The sequence below is a fragment of the Acipenser ruthenus genome, chromosome 26, assembly GCF_902713425.1.
Source record: "Acipenser ruthenus chromosome 26, fAciRut3.2 maternal haplotype, whole genome shotgun sequence".
NCBI classification, from domain to species: Eukaryota; Metazoa; Chordata; class Actinopteri; order Acipenseriformes; family Acipenseridae; genus Acipenser; species Acipenser ruthenus.
In genome coordinates this window covers 14522331-14543654 of record NC_081214.1, presented here as the reverse complement: position 1 = coordinate 14543654, position 21324 = coordinate 14522331, and the positions used below count along the sequence as shown (strand labels likewise).

The following is a 21324-nucleotide window of genomic DNA, read 5'->3' as shown; positions in this document are numbered from 1 at the left end:
ACAAATGCAAGTCTTAAATCTATGCATAAGGTGTCAGTGTAGGTACTTTGAGCCTGGGATGTGTACGGTGCTGTATCTGACCTTCTGATATATGTAAAGAATTTACAGTAGAGTCTGTGTGCACTTAATCTATCACCTATACCCCTTGATTAACCAAACAGTACTGTGCTGCCTTTGAGTGTTTTGCCCTGAGTTTGCTAAGACAGAAAGGGTTCTTCACTTTTTTAAATCACATATGGAACAAATTAAAGCAGCTTTGCCTTTTCCACTGTGAAACATACTGCAGTGTTCTGTGCAGTGCCGGGCACAGGGCCTGTTTACTAAGCAGATAGACCGTTTATTACAAAGGGATAAAAAGCCAAGGGGAAATTTTACTTTAACTCTGTAGATCTGTCATCTGAAGGATCATGGAATAAAAAAAAACAGTCCACCTGCAAGCAAAAGGTCCTGTTATCCTCACCAATTTAATTTGGGGACAAAAAAATCAAAGTATCCTGCTATTTAATCAGCCGCGGAAGTGTGGCAGGGGGACAGGTTTATGGTTACAGTCTGGTCTTCCAGGTGGTATTTTTTTCATTTTAAAACATTTTGATCCCATCATGGTTTTATTATGACGCGTTTTTAGATCACTTGTGATGAAAGGTCCTATACAGGCCTATGTGTTTGTTTTATTTTTATACCAACAGTATAGTAGCTCAAAGGTGCTACTGTATATTATGGTCAATAAATTTACAAAGTTGCCACTGCCCCTGTGTTAAATGTCTCAGACACTATTTCAGGTAGTGACTTCATATTCTTATCATTACATGAACACTGTATGCTTAAATGTGTTGGTAAAATTGACCTTGACATTGGCCTCTTACCTAATATGGTTGCTGTAACGACTTTCTTAGGTATAGAGGCAGTGCACTACTTCACAGTCGGTACACAGCTGTATTCTATGATTCTCTCAGTAAAACACACAGCCACATTGCTTGAACCAGGTCTTTCTCAAATATTCATTTTTTGTTACATGCTGTACCATGCATTCATAAAACCCTTTCTCATTTAAAGTGCTGTCTATATCTTTTTTTGCTACAATGATCTGATGCAACGGTTATGATTTTCCCAAACCGAAATTGTCATAATTCCAAACCGAACTATACTGACAAAAGATAAGACTGAAACAGACTTTTTTTTTTATTTGTATTAATTTTCCAATTTTCTTCCAAATTTCGAATGTCCAGTTATCATTCAACCTGGCTCACTGCTGCAACCCCCGAACTAACTTGGGAGAGACGAAGACGAGCACTCACGTCCTCCAAAACGAGTGCCGTCAGCCGTCCGCTTTTTTCGCTCTGCAAGCCCACCGTGCAGCCGTATTCAGAACTGACAGCGTTGGAAGACCACGCAATTCTGAATTGCGTACAGGCTGGCCTGCAGGTGCCTGGCCAGCCACAGGGGTCGATTGGATTCAAACCAGCGATCTGCAAGCTATAGGGCACATCCTGCACTCCGGGCGGAGTGCCTTTACCGGATGCGCCACTCGGGAGCTCCCCGAAACTGACTTTTTTTTTTTTATGATGAGAAAGTGTTGGCAGTCTCAACACTAAGCCAGTGGCATAAATAATGAATATACAGTAGTAACATAAATCAAGTTATGACAAGGCTGACTGTACCTGATTGATTCTGAAAGCCCTCAGTAGGGATAACCGCAGCTTCATAGTTAGTCTGGGTGTTCAAATGACTATTGCTGTTTTCTTTTTATGTTTGTTGATGAAAGGTGTTGGAGCGAGTACTAACAGGCATATGCAAACAATCAGCCTGGGTACCCTAACCAAAACCTTTGTTAAATGCTAAGAAGTGAAAAGCTGAAGCTGGAATTTTGAGTTTTAAAAAAATAATAATAATAATATTAATAATAATTATTGTTAGCCTGTTCAATTGCTCTGTTTTAGACATAATTTGGACTTAATAAACATTTTAGAATAATGCTAGACTGCCTAAAACAGCAAATGCTGTATTTCTGAACCATTGTGAAACTGGATTCAAATGGGCATTGTAGCCTACTGCTTGGGGTCTTAGTGTAAATATCTGGAAGCTGCTTTAAATAAGATCTTTCTTAAGGTAGCTTCATTTACTCTGCATGTACTGAACCTAGTTTTTGTTTGTCTGATTACATTTTTGTGCATTCTATCTACATATTGACTGAATTCAAGTGCCTTATCTATCGTGTTAGTCATGTGTATTATAGTAATGGGCTGAAGGCTGCCTGAGTTCTAGCTTTAGTGTTTTTGCTGACAGAGATCTAGATGACATTCTAAAATAGACGTGTTTCCTCATCCGAAACTATTTTAAAATGCTGCCAAACATCAGTCTCTTTAAAGCCAGCTTGTTGATTAAATAATTTCAATTTTGAAAACCATCATGAGATGCAGTTCATTATTCTATTCTTTCTACATTGTCTAGTTGTACAATAAATTTGTATGAGTGATGCAATCACACTCTATTGAGTTTATTTGCAGTTTAAAAAACAAAATAACGTGTGTAATAGTGGTATCCTGTTTGATTGTCTGCACACGCTCCATCTGTTTTTTCGGTTTTAAACTTTTATTTTGGTTTTACTGAAAACAGATTGGACGTCAAAAACAGCTGAAAGAGTTCATTTAAAAAAAAGAAACTGAACCGATTAAAAATGTTTCACGTTTTATCTTACTCTTGCATTTTAATCAGCTGTTATAATTACTCTCTTCTTTTTGACATTTTCAGTTCCGTCTTAAAACTCAAACAATGGCTTCGGCTTCAACACCGACATATAATTCCAACAACTTGGAAAACAACAGCAGTAAGAATGTGAGTATGAGAACTTAAAAAAAAAAAAAAATATATATATATATATATATATATATATATAATTTTAGTGCACTCGTGGTTCTGCAGGCTTTTATTTTTACTGCACACGTTTTCTCCTGATGTTGAGGCCCAGACCCTGTGGTGTTCTTTCTTTTATATAAACTCAACAGTTTTTTGTTTTTTTTAACCACATTTTTAAGCAGTTGTTTTATCCCTGTTTTTCAATTTGAAGTTTTGCATGTCACCTCTCCACTGCAACCCTTATGGACGGGCGACCTTAAAGCCAATTGCTCTCTGAACCGAAGCAAGCTGAACAGCGCTCCCAGCATCAGTACGAATGACTGACACTACCCCACAATCAATACAGTTAATACAGTATGAGTGAAGTGCAGTATCCTGCTGTTTTAAATGCCTTCTGTTTAGTGTCTATTCGCAATTTCATGTGATTAGCAGTAGTGTAGTATGATGATGTTGGCTGTTTGTCAGAAACGCTGGGTCTCCAACAGGAAACGACAGAAACATACAATTTAACTTGTATGGTATATACAGCAGCACAATGATGGTAATACATATTATGTAAGATTTATCACAATTCTGTTATTTCTATGCACTTTTAAAGAGGTAAGAAATTCAGAGTTTGGAAAAAGTAGATTATATAAAGTATTATTTTAAACAATGCTGTACGATTGTATGAAGCCATATTTACTGCAGAAATTACAGAGCAAAACCTGGGTTTTGAAAGCTTGAAAGGGTGTTGGCCTTCTTAGCAGCCACAGAGGGAGTGTTCCAGTGACCTGGGCAGAGCTGCTGAAACACAGTTATCAAGGGCTGGTCTTTGCAAGGTGGGGAATTACAAAAGTAAAACAAAGTTTGTAGTAGTATCGTTATGAACACGCTGAACTTGAAGATCCTTATATTGAAAATAGTCTGAATGATAATCCTGGATAATCCTGCAATTTGTGAACAACCAGTTTATCCAGCTCTGTAACATTCCCCCTCGGTGTGCTTGCGTTCCTGGCTGCTCTTCAGGCATCAAGAGAAAGTCTCAGAATGGAACCTCTAGCGGACGTGCCACAGTTACCAGGGGAAGAAAGAATCACAGGTAAGCACTGTGCCTCATTACAACCGTTTGCTTTTATTTTTTTTTCCAGACATTATTTTCACTTTGACTGACGAAATAATATTAATATTAATACAGCCAATATTAATAATGATATCTATGATGCCAGACTTTCTATGGGGCAACCTTTATGTCAGGGGTAGCTAAAGGTGGCCCTTCCACGCCTGGTCTTTGTTCCAACCCTGTTCTAAATTGTTTAATTGAACCAAGTAAATCCTCATCCAGACCCTGAAGTAGTTGATTATATAATTTCACCTGTAAAACCTGGAGTGGAATGCCCCTCCAGGACTGTGATTGGACACCCCTGCTTTATATAGAGCATCCAGCATTCCCTTAGCAACTAATTGATGTGCATTGCATTGTGGGACGCCGACAGCAAAGAGAAACTTTAGTTCAGAGATTGGATGGTATTCTTCCCAGAGTCTTGCTTGTGGAGATAGAGGCACAGTGTCACTGTCAGCACAGGTATGACTGCGGGTAAGATGCAGTTGAGTAATGATATGTGAAAGCAGCTGCTGTACTAGTATTTAGTCAATTTGGTCAAAGTAGAGTACTGTGGTAGCCTGAATGATGTAATGCCACTTCTCTACTGCTAATGCTGACCTTACAGTTCAGGGAGTTTCAAAATCAGATGGTGTCTGCCAGGTTGTTTATGATGAAAGTAGTTCACACAGACAGTGAACTTAGTGTTGTGGCAAGAAGCATATAATAATACTACTACTAATAATATTATAGTACTAAGCTTCACCTGGATTAGAAGCAAGTAACTATAGGAGATGTTATGCTTTTTAAAGCTTTGGTTGATACTCCTTGCTGAGTTGTTTGTCACTGTGTTGTATAATATTAATCAGCTGCTTTTTTTTTCACAAACATTGCAAATTGAGTGAAATGGTGTGGTGCTGCACAACAAACAAGGCCTTTATTCTACTCAAAACACCTTAAAACTAATCACTGAACCTTTGAAGAAATGGTAAGGGAAGGAGCCTCATAAAACAAATCCTATGTGGTGCATTTTTCAGCAATATTTTTAGCACTGCAGGAACATGAGCTTATTATCCCCCACTGGGAATGCATTAGCTAGGAGTGGATCTGATTTCTGTTTTTATCAGTTCTTTATTACTTGTCATCATGCATGTGTGGTTTTCATATTTTTTTACTCATGTTATAGTGTCAGAGTCTTTGTGAGCCTTGTCATTGACTAAGTCAGTTGTGATGATACACTTTAAAAACACAGGAAACGCATCTGCCACTGTGTGTTCTGAAGTGTGTAGGACGATCGAGAGGAGGCTCACTTGACTGTACGCACCACTTTTAGTTGTTTGTTTGTTTACTTGCTTACACAGGGGTGGTCACATTTATTGCATCACCCCATAATTTTTACATGTACTGCTTTATCACCATATAGTTTGTTTTTCTGTAGACTTTTTTGTTGTTATAGTTGATTTGCTATTCTTGGTTTTATTGAATTTGAATGTTTGTATGATTCTTTTCATAATGCAAAATTGACAGGACATTGTTTTGTATGCTAAAAATTCAATGTATTTATACTATAAATTGTAAAAACCTGTTGGACACATTTAATAAATTAATTACCAGACCCATACTGTAGTTATAAAATAAACAATTGTATAAGCAACTGTTTTGCAGGACAAGACGAGAGAAAGAAACATAACGAGTAATTTAACGCGCTAATTATTATATTTTTTTTCTGAAGAAATGAGTAGCGAGTAATCAGTTACTTTTTCTTCAGTAACATGCCCAACTCTTAATTAAGAACCCTAAATTATTCTATAGTTGGAAGATCTATGAATGCCACACTAACCCAATTTGGAGGCTGATCTTGAGTTAAGCAAGACTGGGCCTGGGTCAGGTCTTGTGTGCAGGACTAGTGAATTAGTGTTGTTGATTCAGTAGTGAGCCCCTTCTCTGCTCTATGCCAGAGCTTAAGCAATACCCCCAGCATGGTGCTAACAGAGGCACACTGTGCTGTGAGGTATTACACTAAGTATACAGAGCAGTAGAGAGCCATGAGCATCTTTCTCCATCAATCCTACAAACTGATTATAATGACTTGGGGACTAACACCCAGTGGTGGAGAAAAGGTCACAAAGCACTGAAAATTTGATAGTAGAGTTTCCACATGATGTGGTCCGCATTGATGCAGACCATAGCAGGGGCTGTTTTTCCATCAGCGCCCCCTATGGGCTGCAGTGGAGGTTGTGACAAAGTGGAACAAATTGTGTGGCACATCTACTACCAAATGTGATTCTCTCTCTAGTCCTCATGTTACTTTGTGTGCAACCTGTATATTGAGTGTAGAGTTCAGGTTCACTAATTATTACCAAGTTAACTAGAGACTACCCACTTGGGTGTTGTTTTAACTGAAGCAGTCAAGCGTAGCTGCTTCAGATGGAAACAGCCGGTCAACCTTCTGCCTCATCCCCAGTTTGAAACTATGTGAGAAACATGTTGTCTACAACAGCTTACTATGCCTGGTCTTTCCAGTACATTCACTGACCCGCTCCAGTGTGTTCATGCACGGCGGGCTGTCCAGACTGGGACTCTGCCGATTCGTGTGTTTTTAGCATGCATTTGGGGCTACAGATTGTCTCCTCTTCAACACATTCTGACTTCTTGTTTTTCTGATTTCTTCACAGATAAAGACATCATCTATATTTGTCCATTTAATGGTGCTGTCAAAGGGAAAGTGTCCATTACAAATTATAGGCTTTTCTTCAAGAGTTTTGAAGTGGTAAGTTACTCAGGGGACCTTTGGAGATAGTTTACAAAAGATTATTTTATTGTTTTAAGTGAGTAAAATGTTACTGTGAAAAATATCTGATGTAAATAGGATTGGATTTTGATGTGAACTGTTTCCAGCCAAGTTCTCCCTCGTTTCATCTATTAGAAAATAGAAATAATAAATGTCTTGTGAAAAAAAAAATTAAAAATAGCTTTCGCCTTGCACATTAGACGGTGTCACACAGCACACCAGCAGTAAACACTTCAGTGTACTAATATATTAATCATTCAGACATTTCTCTTTTACCCTGAAAAGTAAGAACAGCTAGAGCTGTTTTCTCAAGCAAGGTCCCCTGTTTAAATGCTGGTGTGCTGTTTCAGGAACACTTGGATTCTTTATTTGTAGGATCTGGTTACTTTGGCTGTAATTTTCTAGCATTCCATTGATGTGCCCAGTATTCATGGCTGGAGCCTGAAGCATTTCGAGTGACTGCTGCAGCTCACTGTCCTGTTAGATGCTCAGAACTCTTAAACTGTGGCCAGATTTATCAAACCACTTCTTTACTTAATGCTGTTTTCCACAATGTGTTACAAAGCTAAAGATAAAAATAGTCAAGTAGACAAGTGTCCTTCAGTGTTATGTTACAAAACTAGCAACTCAGAGTGATACATAAGGACTAAAAAAAGTTTGGCAATTTGTCAGTTTTATAATGTAATTAATTTCCCTTTCACTGGTCGTACTGTAAACACCTATCTCATTTGGTCCATTGATCTGTTTGGTATCATGTAGCTGAAAAATGATGCAGAAACTGTTAAAAGTATAGTGTGGGAAGAAGAAGTGAATGCTGTTCTGGAAAATTAAACTTAATTAGTCTCGTATCCAATTTCTTCACCTAAATATCACAACAATTGGACGTGCTTGCTTCATTTTTTTTACATGCACAAAATATTTTGGTTCAAACTGTTTTTACGAAAGAATGTCCCTGGCAGTCATGGTGAATGCTCTAATTTTACGAACTTTGTTTATCAGTTCATTTGTGAGAAAATACAGGTCCACCAAAGTTGGATGTCATTTCAATATAGATTGTTTGTCTTCCTTGCAGCAAGATAATACTGTAACCTTGTTTCTACACAGATGAGACAGTGTTAAACTAGCTCATTTTTAATAGTAGGTGAGATCATTCTGGTCTCACCTCAAGAACACTTTTATCTCATGATCTGGCAGCTCTGAGTTTGGCAATGTGTCTTCCAAACAGGAGGGTACTTCTCTTCTTTAGGTTTTAAAGTTCATTGCCATGACAATGCAGTCTATACAAGGGAAACCCAAGGAGTGTCATTTCATACATCCCTCGCAGGAGAGGTGCAAAAAACATTTGAAGATGTGACATATTTGCCAAATGGGAGGTTGGAGTTCTGTTTTGTAGATCAAGTTGCCTTCTAAAATACAATACAGTTTTGTACTAGATACTGCTCGGATGCTGTTAGCGTTGGAGTAATCCAAATGTCATTTCATGGCTTTTTTTTAAGTTTTGTTTTGCAAGCGTTAGGCTTTCTTCTTTGTAATTCTTTGGTGGTCCCTGTGTCTATTCAGTTTGTGCACTGTGAACAAAGGGTATTGTTTAGAACATGCATGAGTAATCCAGCTAAGAGACTATGAATGGTGGAACCAGATTGATGGATCAAGGTCTCATGGAGGTGAAACCATTCCTAGTGTATTGGTGATTACATACAGTGTACTGTATTATCACTGTTATACTGTACACAACATACCGTAAAGGGTTGGATGATTATGCAATTCTCAAATATCTATTATCAGCTAAAAATTATCATAATGATGACGATTATCTTAAATCCGTTTTAACTCCCATTAATTGTGACTTTCTCCCTTGTTAGCACTTGTTGGTTTTTAAAAATATAAAGCCAGAGCACAGTTTGCTCCAACAGAAGGACTAAAGTCATTATACATGGCACTTAACACCTCCACCCCACCATACATACACATACACACACTTCTATTTTGTACAAATGCTAGAAACATCATGGAATGATCTTTTATTTTACTACACGCATATAAATATCAAGACCAAAGCTACTCCAGTCCAGCAGACAGACATTCATCAGTGAAGTCATGAGCTGAACTTTTGTCAGCTTGGCTTGGGGGTTGATTTAATGTCCCTATACCCTGGTGGGATTGAGCCCCAGTCATATTTTGACAGCACTGGGGAATCACCCTGGATTACATTAACCACGTCACCCCTGTAATCTAGGAGGATTTCCTGGAACTGTAAAAGGTTCCTAAACAAAATCCTGCTATCCCAGCAGGGTATAGGGTGATCCAATCAACCCCATCGTTTATATGAAAAGACTAATTTCAATATGGGCTTATAGGGGAACAACCTTCTGGAATGCAATATACCATTTTGAAGCAGTTATTCAACATTTTAAAATCCATTTTCTTCTCATATTCGCACTGGTGACATTCACTGTTTCCCACCTTTTTCTTGTATTGAAAATCTTTTGGTCCTTTTGTCTGTTAAATTCAAGACATGCAGGTATTTATTTTATTATTATTTTTGTTTATTTAGCAGATGCCTTTATCCAAGGCGACTTACAGGGACTAGGGTGTGTGAACTATGCATCAGCTGCAGAGTCACTTACAATTACGTCTCACCCGAAAGACAGAGCACAAGGAGGTTAAATGACTTGCTCAGGGTCACACAGTGAGTCAGTGGCTGAGGTGGGATTTGAACCGGGGACCTTCTGGTTACAAGCCCTTTTCTTTAACCACTGGACCACACAGCCTACAGAAATTAATTGCTACCTATTTCTTCCTGGTACATGATCACGCTTTGTGCGGCCTCTCAATTCTGTCTACCGGTCTAACTCTTCTACCGTTTTAAAGGATCTATAACCAACCAAGTTCTTCTGAACAGTTTAGGATCCCTTCAGGTAGTTGTGCTGCTGTACCTTCAGACTACTTTTCATTAATATCGGATTACACTGATGCCTGTCTGACAGAATTAGAATACATTGATTTTTGCATTGGCCCTCAGTGTACAACAGTTCACACTAGTCTGTGTCCATCTCCGTACTGGTATCCGTCTCCGAGTGGAGTGGTTACAGTGCAAGACAGCGCTGGGGAAGGGTGGGAGTTCAAGGTACCTTCAGTCTCCATTTCGAAGGACGCAACATCTTATCTTGGCTTTGCAGGGGCACGATAATGAGCTCTATTTGTAAGGATTTAAAACGCAGCAAAACATGAAAGATGAATTACTTCCAAGTTTCACTCTGACGGTCCATGTGCTCTACCGCACAGTGATTTCGGTTAATAAATGCATAAATGCATTCCTTTTTTTTTTATCCACAGGCTGTACTTGTTGTAATAGATGTAATCATTGCCCTTTTAACAGTGGACAGCCAGGTGGCACAGCCTTCATTTACTGTGACATTGAACAGGAGCAACAACATTGCGACTGTCAGGAGTTGCCTAGTCCTTTACTTGTGCTTGATGTGTTCTGTACACATTACATGAAACTGGGGCACCACCCACACCCTAGCCCTAACCCACATGTTTCCAGTTTCCTATTTACTTACTGTAAAGCATGCTCGTTATTGTCAGGGTGTTTTAATGTCATTTTTGCATTTTGGCACTTTTAGATTTTTGAAGCAGGGATTTTTTTTCTATCATTTGAAACACTCAATTTTTTAGATCTGAAGTTTTCATTTGAAAAACCTTTTGATATTGCATTAATTGTTTGTTTGCTGATGAGTGACAGAGATGGAGTATCATTGGATTTATTTATTTAGCTGTCTGCAAAATCAAAGATAGACTGGACATGGACACAAAAAATATAAACACTTGCCAAGACACTGTAAATTGTCACACTTAGATTTTTACTGCAAGTCACATTCAACCCTTAATAAAAACAGTATTATTGCCTAAAAGCTTTAATTTCAAGGTGCCAGTATGAAATATTATATTGAAATCCCCAGAAGGTTTGGTGAAAGCACCAGCATCTATAACTTGCAACAAAAAGGTATCTTGGATATAAAATAATACAGTACATGTCTACACTGATGTAGGTGGTGGTGATCAGGAGTGTTGGTTTGTGTTACCTAATTTCCTAAATGTTTAAACTTTGGGATTAAACACTTTAAACAGTTAATGGCTGGTTTCACAGACCCTGATTAGTGCTAATCCTGGACTACATAATGTTGTTTTAGGTAAAGATATCCAAGATTAGTGCTAATCGTGTTCTCTGAAACTAACCGTTAAACTTTAACATATTGAGAATGTTTATAACCAATCAGTAAAACCGTAATTTTTATTAATTACTGCAACGTGTGTGTGTAGAAGACTGTACGTGTGCAGAATATAACTGAGTATTGATGAGACTGAAGAAATATTGATTATGAAATCAACTATTAGCACTAGTGGTAGTGGTGATCTTCTTTGTAATACTGTTAGTATGTATCCTTCTGACGGTTTGTTCTACGAACATCAGGATCCTGCCATGACCTTAGATGTGCCTCTTGGAGTCATCAGCCGGATTGAGAAGATGGGAGGGGCCTCCAGTCGAGGGGAGAATTCCTACGGGTTGGACATCACCTGCAAGGTACTGCAGTTTGTATGTGGTCGTTACTGTTCCCCAGGTAATGGCTACGTAGCCAATTCAACTCCAACACGCTGCCATCAGAAGACACTGCCAGTCATTCATTACATTTCTTTTAATTTCATCGTACCAGCCTACTAGGATCAAGTAGAAAGAATACCTGGCACTTGTCATTAATAGAAAACACTGAAGCGCATGTAACATGAAGGAATATTCAAACAATCTTGATTTGAGCTTCTTAGTGAAAAGTGCTCATGTCCCACACTACTGACTGCTTGAGAAGTTGCCTGGATTACATGGGCTTTAGAATCATGGGTCAGTCTGAACTCTTACAGGTCTGTAAAATGCCACTGCATCTCTTTATCAAGGCTTTAGTCTTTTAAAAGAAACTGTTTAAAAACACTGTGAATCCACACAATACTTGTTCACAATCTGCTTTGAGTGCTTGTGTATGGAATGATGGCTTCTCCATCGTCATGCCCTCTATGCCTGTTGTGTTGATTTGCGTGGTGGTTTTGTGGTGTGACCTACTGTACACTGAGGACTAGTTTGAAATGAACAAACTTGAAGTTGGAATCAAAGGTGAAGGGCTACTGTGTCACCTAGTCATCCCACCAAGAATAATTTTAATGAAAACAATTCGGCCCTATTTTGAAACCTAATGCTTGTTTTCTGGAATGAACTGAATTGTACTGGTATGAAAGCAGTTGCAGGAAGAAGCAGTTCAATAACTTGTGACATTTTTAATGATTTGTACAGTCTGAGGACAGGCGCTTGCAGTGTGTCTGTGCGTGCTCACGTATGTGTATGTGTGTAATCTACACATGATTAGCCACGGCTCTAATGTGTGTCTCTGATAGGATATGAGGAACCTGAGGTTTGCCTTGAAACAAGAAGGACACAGCAGGAGAGACATTTTTGAGCTCCTCTTCAGATACGCCTTTCCACTGTCACATAGTTTGGTAAGTCCCTTTGTTAAATAAAGCCACTTATTATGCAGTAAAGTGAACTGTAGTGTCCCCATTCGTTCTTTAAATATTTGTGTTGATTTATTTTTATTTATTTATTTATTTATTTATTTATTTATTTATTTATTTATTTATTTAAGAACGAGGCACCCAACATAAACAAATGTAATGATTTTTATTTATTGTGTTTATTATTCGTCCAAAATTACTGTTGCTGCCACAATTATGTGCATCTTTATTGGACAAAAGAAATCCTACATGTATTATAAAAAAAAAAAAAATACTGTTTTGTTAGGCTTTAGGCTGTATGTTTGTTTAAAGTGACTGTAGCTAAAAAAAAAAAAAAAAACCCCAATTCTTTAAACCTGTTGTGCACTTTAATTTGTTATATAGGTAACAACCATTCACCCAGAGTACACTGCACAGGTGAAATGACCTAGGTAGTGCAAGCTTAACAGGTTTCCTGCGAGTAAGGCATGGAAAAATGTAAACTTTCTTTAAACTAATTTAGTACCAGATATTATGTTTTGAAATTAAAATACTGCTTGCTTTGACATGTTTCTTTCCAAACTGTGTATCTGATACAAGTGAAAGTGCAAATACATATACAGACGTGCTCAAATTTGTTGGTACCCCTCCACAAAAAACGAAGAATGCACAATTTTCTCTGAAATAACTTGAAACTGACAAAAGTAATTGGCATCCACCATTGTTTATTCCATATTTAATAGAAATCAGACTTTGCTTTTGATTTTTTATTCAACATAATATTGTAAATAATAAAACAAATGAAAATGGCATGGACAAAAATGATGGGACCCCTAACCTAATATTTTGTTGCACAACCTTTAGAGGCAATCACTGCAATCAAACGTTTTCTGTAGCTCTCAATGAGACTTCTGCACCTGTTAACAGGTAGTTTGGCCCACTCTTCCTGAGCAAACTGCTCCAGCTGTCTCAGGTTTGATGGGTGCCTTCCCCAGACTGCAAGTTTCAGCTCTTTCCATAGATGTTTAATAGGATTCAGATCAGGACTCATAGAAGGCCACTTCAGAATAGTCCAATGTTTTGTTCTTATCCACTCTTGGGTGCTTTTAGCTGTGTGTTTTGGGTCATTATCCTGTTGGAGGACCCATGACCTGCGACTGAGACAGAGCTTTCTGACACTGGGCAGTACGTTTCGCTCCAGAATGCCTTGATAGTCTTGAGATTTCATTGTGCCCTGCACAGATTCAAGGCATCCTGTGCCAGGCGCAGCAAAGCAGCCCCAAAACATAAACGAGCCTCCTCCATGTTTCACTGTAGGTATGGTGTTCTTTTCTTTGAAAGCTTCTTTTTTTCATCTGTGAACATAGAGTTGATGTGACTTGCCAAAAAGCTCCAGTTTTGACTCATCTGTCCAAAGAACATTCTCCCAGAAGGATTGTGGCTTGTCAATATGCATTTTAGCAAATTCCAGTCTGGCTTTTTAATGTTTTTCTGTCAAAAGTGGAGTCCTCCTGGGTCTTCTTCCATGGAGCCCACTTTCGCTCAAAAAGCGACGGATGGTGCGATCAGAAACTGACGTACCTTCACCTTGGAGTTCAGCTTGTATCTCTTTGGCAGTTATCCTTGGTTCTTTTTCTACCATTCGCACTATCCTTCTGTTCAATCTGGGGTCGATTTTCCTCTTGCGGCTGCGCCCAGGGAGTTTGGCTACAGTTCCATGGACCTTAAACTTCTTAATAATATTTGCAACTGTTGTCACAGGAACATCAAGCTGCTTGGAGATGGTCTTGTAGCCTTTACCTTTACCATGCTTGTCTATTATTTTCTTTCTGATCTCCTCAGACAACTCTCTCCTTTGCTTTCTCTGGTCCATGTTCAGTGTGGTGCACACAATGATACCAAACAGCACAGTGACTACTTTTCTCCATTTAAATAGGCTGAATGACTGATTACAAGATTGGAGACATGTGTGATACTAATTAAAGAAACTAATTAGTTTGAAATATCACTATAATCCAATTATTTATTATCTTTTCTAAGGGGTACCAACAAATGTGTCCAGGCCATTTTAGAATATCTTTGTAGAATAAGCAATAATTCATCTCTTTTCACAGCTTCTTTGCTTTATTCTATGACATACCAAAGGCATGCAAGTATACATGATAAAATAGCTTTTAATTTCATCACTTTTCAGGAGGAATGAAGCATTATTTCAGTGAGCTGTAAGGGTACCAACAAATTTGAGCACGTCTGTATATCAACCCCAGCTAGAGGGGGGAATGAGGTTAACATTCTGCTATGCAGAGAAGCACATTGGATTCTTACTTTGAATACATTGGAACCTTGTACTACTGTAAAACTAAAGCAATACAGCCCTGAGAGACCAGGGCTGTATTGCTTTATTTTTACAGTAGTACAAGACATAATCGGTCTGCCAAAAACAAGACCTACAAAACCACAAGCTTCAGTTTTTTTAGTTTTGCTTCCTGACCCCCCCCCCCTCCCCCTCCACATGCAATAATATACAAGTCCTCTGCATGCTTGCACATGAGTGCAGCTCACGAGAGCAGAATTGAAACTTTGAGAGACTAATTTAGCTACAGTAGTCCTTTTAAAAAGGCTTTACATTTCTTTTTCTTTATGATGTTTGCAATCATTTTGAGTGGTTCTGATTGCAAGTACTTGCATACTGAGTTTAGCAGCTGCTATTCAGTTCTAGTTGCCTGATCTAGATACATGTAACACAGGCTAGATCAGTCCAATTGTCTTGTAGAAGCAAGAGCCAGCGCTAGCTAGTGATCTGACACTTTAAATAAAGTTTCCTTCTGCTTTGCTGGCAATACCCTGCAGTGCACTAGATGGTGCTGGCGCTTACAAATATAAAGACACTGGCTGATCGAGACATTGCATTTGTCTATGGCAGGCAATTAGAACTGAAATCCTGAACTCCTAGTCACTTTACCACAGACTTCTCTAAAATAATAATACACAAAAAAAACTATATTTGAGTAATTGCAATAAAAAACGTTTAGAAAGATAAAGAGTAACTAAGAGAATGCGATTTACTTACACTGTTAAGACAGCTGGTTCAGAAGCTCACATGGTTTTAGAATCCTCACTTTGTTAATTGTAACAAAGCAGTGGGCATTCCTTCAATCAATAGAGGTTGGAGGGAATGGTCAGACTCAGTCATGAGGCTATGTTGTGTGTATTACAATGCAGCTTGCTAGAAGTATTCACACCTGGTTTTCTGATGCATACTACTATCCACATCAGTTAAGCCTGGAATGAAGGGAGTTCTCCTCAAATGTGTTTGTCTTGGGCAGCTCAAACAAGAAATGGCTTTGTTTTTACATAAAGCATTTTGTAGTTTCTACGATATGTGAGAGTGTAATATGGGTTAATGGTGTAACCAAGCATTTCTTTCATGATTGTGGGTGTTTTGGTTTGTTTTTTCTTTGTTGTCCAGCCAGTTCTAAGGATGGCGGGAAAAACTATTTTAGAAAAGGGGTTTTCCTGTTTGTGAGAATTTTTATTTGTTCTGCAATCCTTCTAAATGTCTCTCCTGCTGGAGATGCACGCAGTGCCTAGTGAAGTTGACCATACGCCTGTATGTATGAAATAGAGTGAAGCGCTTATCCAATTGTGATTTAAACTTATATACTGTAAAGCCATAAATATTTGCGACCAAAATATTTGGCTATTCACACCCGTAAACCCTATTTTCCTACAGAAATGTTGGTGACCTGTTGCAATATACGAAGTATGTATTGTTAGTGGAATTTGATATTCGTGTCAAAAATGTTTGCAGTTTTTTTTCATACGCGAAAAACACATAATATAAGGCTTGCAAATATTTATGGCTTTACTCTGTGTGTGTGTGTGTGTGTGTGTGTGTGTGTGTATATATATATATATATATATATATATATATATATATATATATATTACACACACACACACACACGCACGCAGTGGTTTGAAGAAGTATTCACCCCCTGCAAAGTTTTCACATTTTGTTGGCACCTGAGTGTACTCCACAACGCTTTCAAATTAGACTTTACATGTAGAATCTACACAAACTACTCCACATTGATAAATTAAAAAAAATGCATTCAGAATATAAATAAGTAAGATTTACAGAGAAAAACAGATTAATCTCAGTTGCATAAGTATTCAACCCCTTTGCTACTGCAGCCCTAAATCAGCTCAGGTGCAAATGGTTTGTTTGAAAGGTCACAAAATTGGTGAAATGGTTTCAGCCTGTGTGTACTCAAAGTGGTTTAACTTATAGATAATTTCCCACAGGTATATAAAGACTTTCAAGCTGCAACTCACATAGTGATCCAACAAAGCAACCATAAAGACCTAGGAGCTTTTTGAAACAAGTCAGGGATAAAGTGGTAGAGAGGCACAGAGCAGGAGAAGGGTACAAGAAAATTTCAAAGGCGCTGATTTATCCATCATTAAGAAGTGGAAGATGCATCATACCACCCAGACACTACCCAGATCAGGTCGCCCTCCCAAACTGAGCAGCCAAGCAAGCAGGAAACTGGTTTGGGATGTCACTCTGAAGCCAACAATGACCTTGAGAGATCTGCAAAGTTTTATGTCTGAGATGGAATTCAGTGTTCACACATCAACAATAAGCCGGTCCCTACACAAAGCTGGCCTGTATGGACGGGTGGCAAGAAAGAAGCCATTACTCAAATAGCCTCATCTTAAAGTATGTATGGAGTTTGCGAAAAACCATGTAGATGATACTGCAGACATGTGGAAAAAGGTTTTATGGTCAGACGAGACAAAAATGTAACTTTTCTGTCTAAATTCCAAGCATTACGTCTGGCGCATGCCCAACACTGCACATCACCCAGTCAACACCATCTCAACTGTCAAGCATGGTGGTGGCAGTATCATATTATGGGGATGGTTCTCTTCAGCAGGGACTGGGAAGCTTGTCAGGATAGAGGGAAGAATGGATGGTGCAAAGTACAGGCGAATCCTTGAGGAAAACTTGTTTGAGTCAGCCAAGACTCTGAAACTGGGGAGGAAATTCACATTTTAGCAGGACAATGACTTGAAGCACAAAGCCAAAGCCACACTGGAGTGGTTGAACAAGAGGAGAATTAATGTTCTTGAGTGGCCCAGTCAAAGTCCTGACTTGAATCGAATCGAAAATTCATGGCGAGACTTGAAGATTGCAGTCCATCGATGATCCTCAACAAACTTAGAACTGGAGCAATTTTCCTGTGAAGAATGGGCTAAAATGGCACCATCCTACTGTGCAAAGCTAGTAGAGACCTATCCAAAAAGACTGGTAGCAGTAATTGCTGCAAAGTACTGACTTAAGGGGCTGAATACTTATGCAACCAGTAAATTTCATTTTGTACATTTTCTTTGCAAGTTTTGCTGACATTTAACCTCCTCCTCATATAACAGTGTTCAGTTTAAACACTACAGCTTTGAATAAAAAAAAATGTGTTTGAAAAACTGTGCATACATTATTTGTAATTCAACAAAATGTGACATTATTGGTAGGGGGTGAATATTTCTGCAAACCACTGTATGTATGTGTATGTGTATATATATATATATATATATATATATATATATATATATATATATATATATATATAATGTATATATATATATATATATATATGTATGTATGTCTGTACCCACTCGGGTTCGTTGCCCCTTTAAAGATTTGACCCGGCACGCAGAAATTGATTTTTACAGCGTGGTTGCGCTATTTTTAATAAACACCTAATAAACAAAATACAAAACAAACACCTAGCTCTGTACGAGCACTAACTAAACAAACAGGAACCTAACTAATAAGCCGGACAGCTAAGCTGTTTACCGGCTAAAAACAAAACACACACAGTTTAACACAAACACAAAAAGAACACACCGTTACTTTTCTTTTCCCTCAATACGATTGACTACACCAACAATCGGGCTTCTTACTTCATGGCAGCCCCGAACAGACTGGCTGTCTTTCTTTTAAACCCTGCACCTGGCTCTAATTTACAATTAACCAGGTGCGGGTGATAATTGAACTAATAAAACAATGCAAATGTGCATTCCACACATTTTTTTTACTGCAGAGAGGTTTTAACCCCTTCCCTGCTGTCTCACAGTATGTATGTATATATATATATATATATATATATATATATATATATATATATATATAATATATAAAGTAGACTATACACACCTGTATGTACTGTTTGTTTCACTTGTGTTTTACTTAAAATTGAGAGAAGTGCTTATTCAATTGTGATTAAACTGGATTGGGGTATTCTTTAGCTTAACTTATTGTGAGTATCTCATTCTGGCCATATAAGGAGGTTCATGTGTCTGCCTGTATGTACGAATGTCCCACTTTCGTTTTTCCATGTACAATGCAGTGTATGTAGATCACGTTGATCTCCTTTTTGATATGGCTACAGCAGCTGGAATTCAGTTTTTGCACAAGGGTTGCGGGGGTGTATATTAACAACATTCTTATTTGTTGTGTGTTTTTTTTGTTTTGTTTTGTTTTTTTAAAAGGGCTTCCTGGAATATAGATGCATAGAAGGTGCACACAAATTGTAATCATACACAATTTTCAGTGCCTCAAGAGATCCGAGAACCAAGAAAGACTCAAACAAGCAGTCTGGAAATGTGATTGCATCATGAATAAGTAAAGATGATTAGCCACTGGGCAGATTGACTTTATTTAAAATTCTTCAGTAATGAACTCAAAGCAGTTTCAATGAGAAGTGGTTTGCACAGCAATTCCTGTACTGTAGGTGATCCTAGAACTGCCTCTTTCTACTCTCAGACTTGTTTCTTTCACATCCACTTCCTGTGATACAAGTAATATTGACTCCACTCCGTTTCCAGTGTACAGCAACTTCCTGTGGATGCTAGTGTAAGGCTCAGAGACCATCTGAGCTTGTGACTTTATATTTGCAGGGTTATTAACACTACGCTAAATGTCACGGTGACTTAATACATTGACATAATGTGCCTCTCATGTTGAGGTTGTGTGATTTTTCAGGTATAGAGACAGAACATTTGACTTATTGTCTTAATATTTTGTGCATGGCAGTATTCTGTGATCTTCTCAATCAAGTTCCATTACTGGAAGTGTCTGATAAGTTAACCGTTTCACTGCCACATTGTTTTAAACGTTTGGCCATATCAATGATACAGACTGCAAACTAAACATACTGGCTTGCAGCTGGTACACGGCTGTATTTATTTATTTATTTTTTTCTATAATTAAATTCTATAACTATTGTTCAGTAAAAGCCATTACTGCCACATTATTTTAACCGCAGACCATTTCACACTGAGATACTGTCTTGCAGTTGATACACAGCTGTTTTCTATGGTTCTTTTAGTCAAGTTCCCATTACTGATTGTTGCTGAACAGTTTTAACTACTGGCCAATGTGCATTCATCTTCACATCCATAACCTCAAAACACTCAATCAGAATTCTAAGTTAAAACAAAATACTTCATGGTTACAAACCTTTTCCAATAGAGATTCCATTCCCGTACATTATGCTCACTGGAGATGCTCTTCTAGTTGTTAAGTATGTTTTGTAATTTGGAGGAAATGTGTGACGCGTGATCGTTGTTTTTGCTGCTTGCAGTAGGACATGGAACTTTCATTGTTGCCTTTGCCTTTTGATTCCAGGCAGCAGCAGCAGCTTCATGCTGTGTGGTGACAGACGAGATGAGTTTGCAATGGGAACAGATCTCCTCATTGTGAGCGCTAGGATTAGCGCAGGGCAGGTGTTCATCAGTGCTGGGTATTGTATTCCCTTCCCTCCCGCTGGGGCTGTATACCAAGCTCACAGCATAGGGGGGCGGGGGGCCCAGACATAGCCCATTTTACAACATTGCTTCATGCTAGAAAGGCAGCACTAGAATTCGTTTATTTGTGCGTTTAAACTGACAAAGGGTATTTCAGTGGCAATTGGAATGTGCTTTTATTGGAAATGTTTCACAAAGCTGTGAAGCCGTTGATTAGAAAAAATAAATCCTTCAAGTGTGAATTCCATGTAATAGCAGAACTCATTCGAGGGATATGGAAAGATTAACTGAGTTCATTGATATAGAAATGCACCCATAAACACAGTTTGATTTAAAATCTCATGTTGGAAATAACAGCACAGTGTAAGTACGGGCAATTATGAAGGATGTCACGTTTTCCTCAAGGATTCGCCCAGGTAGTGCCTTATAGAAAATATTCACTGTTGAAGTCATTTTGTTAGGTAAAGTTTATGTATCATGCCAGTATCTATTGATATTAAATGTCACAAGCATTAAAAACAATCGGTATAAAGTATAATGCTTTAAAATGTGGCACATTATTGCTGGGCTGTTGTTACTTTAAAAAGGCAGATGCAATGACATTATATATTTATTCTTCTAATACATATAGAATAATAATTCATACACTGAACTTGCTTGGAGCTGCACAAACAATATGGTTAGTTTTGTTTAGAAAGTAGTAGCATAGTCTTTGGAAATGGAAAATGATTTACAGTCCTTGGCCCATCGTGTCATTAATGATTGATCATTGTTTTGTTTGATTAAATGAAATTGGTGTTTTACAAATCAATAGATACCTGCAGGACAGTAGTTCCTTGCACAATTTTACATATTCAATTGATACCCTGTCTGGTAGTTATTTGGGGGAAGATGACAGAATGGCATCATGAAATCTGTTAATTTTTATACAATGGGTTTCACCACCCATTTGTGTCTGACCAGCTGAGCTGATGACACGCTGGGATTGAGAGAGGTGGTGATGCAGGTATCCAGAGTCAATAGGAAGCTGTTTCATTTGCTGTGATTTTTCTTCGCTTGGATATCTCTGCCCTGGCTGCATTTGGTCAGCATTAAATAGCAAAGCCCCTGCAACTCGCTGCACAATGAACAGGTTTCATGATGTTTCAATAAAGAACCAGAGCCCCTGAAAAGACACAAGCCTCTTTATAAAATATTCGCAGCTGGCACATTTTAGTGAGACCTTTTAAATTGTATTTATTAATGC

The 21324-nt window shown here is 38.2% G+C and overlaps 1 protein-coding gene across 3 annotated transcripts in view; it reads left to right on the top strand.

Moving 5' to 3' along the window:
* The window catches only part of LOC117430564 (myotubularin-like), a 46472-nt gene that overhangs the window by 12716 nt on the left and 12432 nt on the right, over positions 1–21324 (top strand). For all 3 annotated transcript variants that reach the window (XM_059000742.1, XM_059000740.1, XM_059000741.1), the window contains exons 2-6: positions 2749–2832; positions 3862–3934; positions 6610–6704; positions 11200–11310; positions 12168–12269. In XM_059000742.1, the coding sequence (XP_058856725.1) occupies positions 2770–2832; positions 3862–3934; positions 6610–6704; positions 11200–11310; positions 12168–12269 (444 nt within the window). In that variant the 5' untranslated portion in view covers positions 2749–2769. The remainder of the gene's footprint in view (positions 1–2748; positions 2833–3861; positions 3935–6609; positions 6705–11199; positions 11311–12167; positions 12270–21324) is intronic.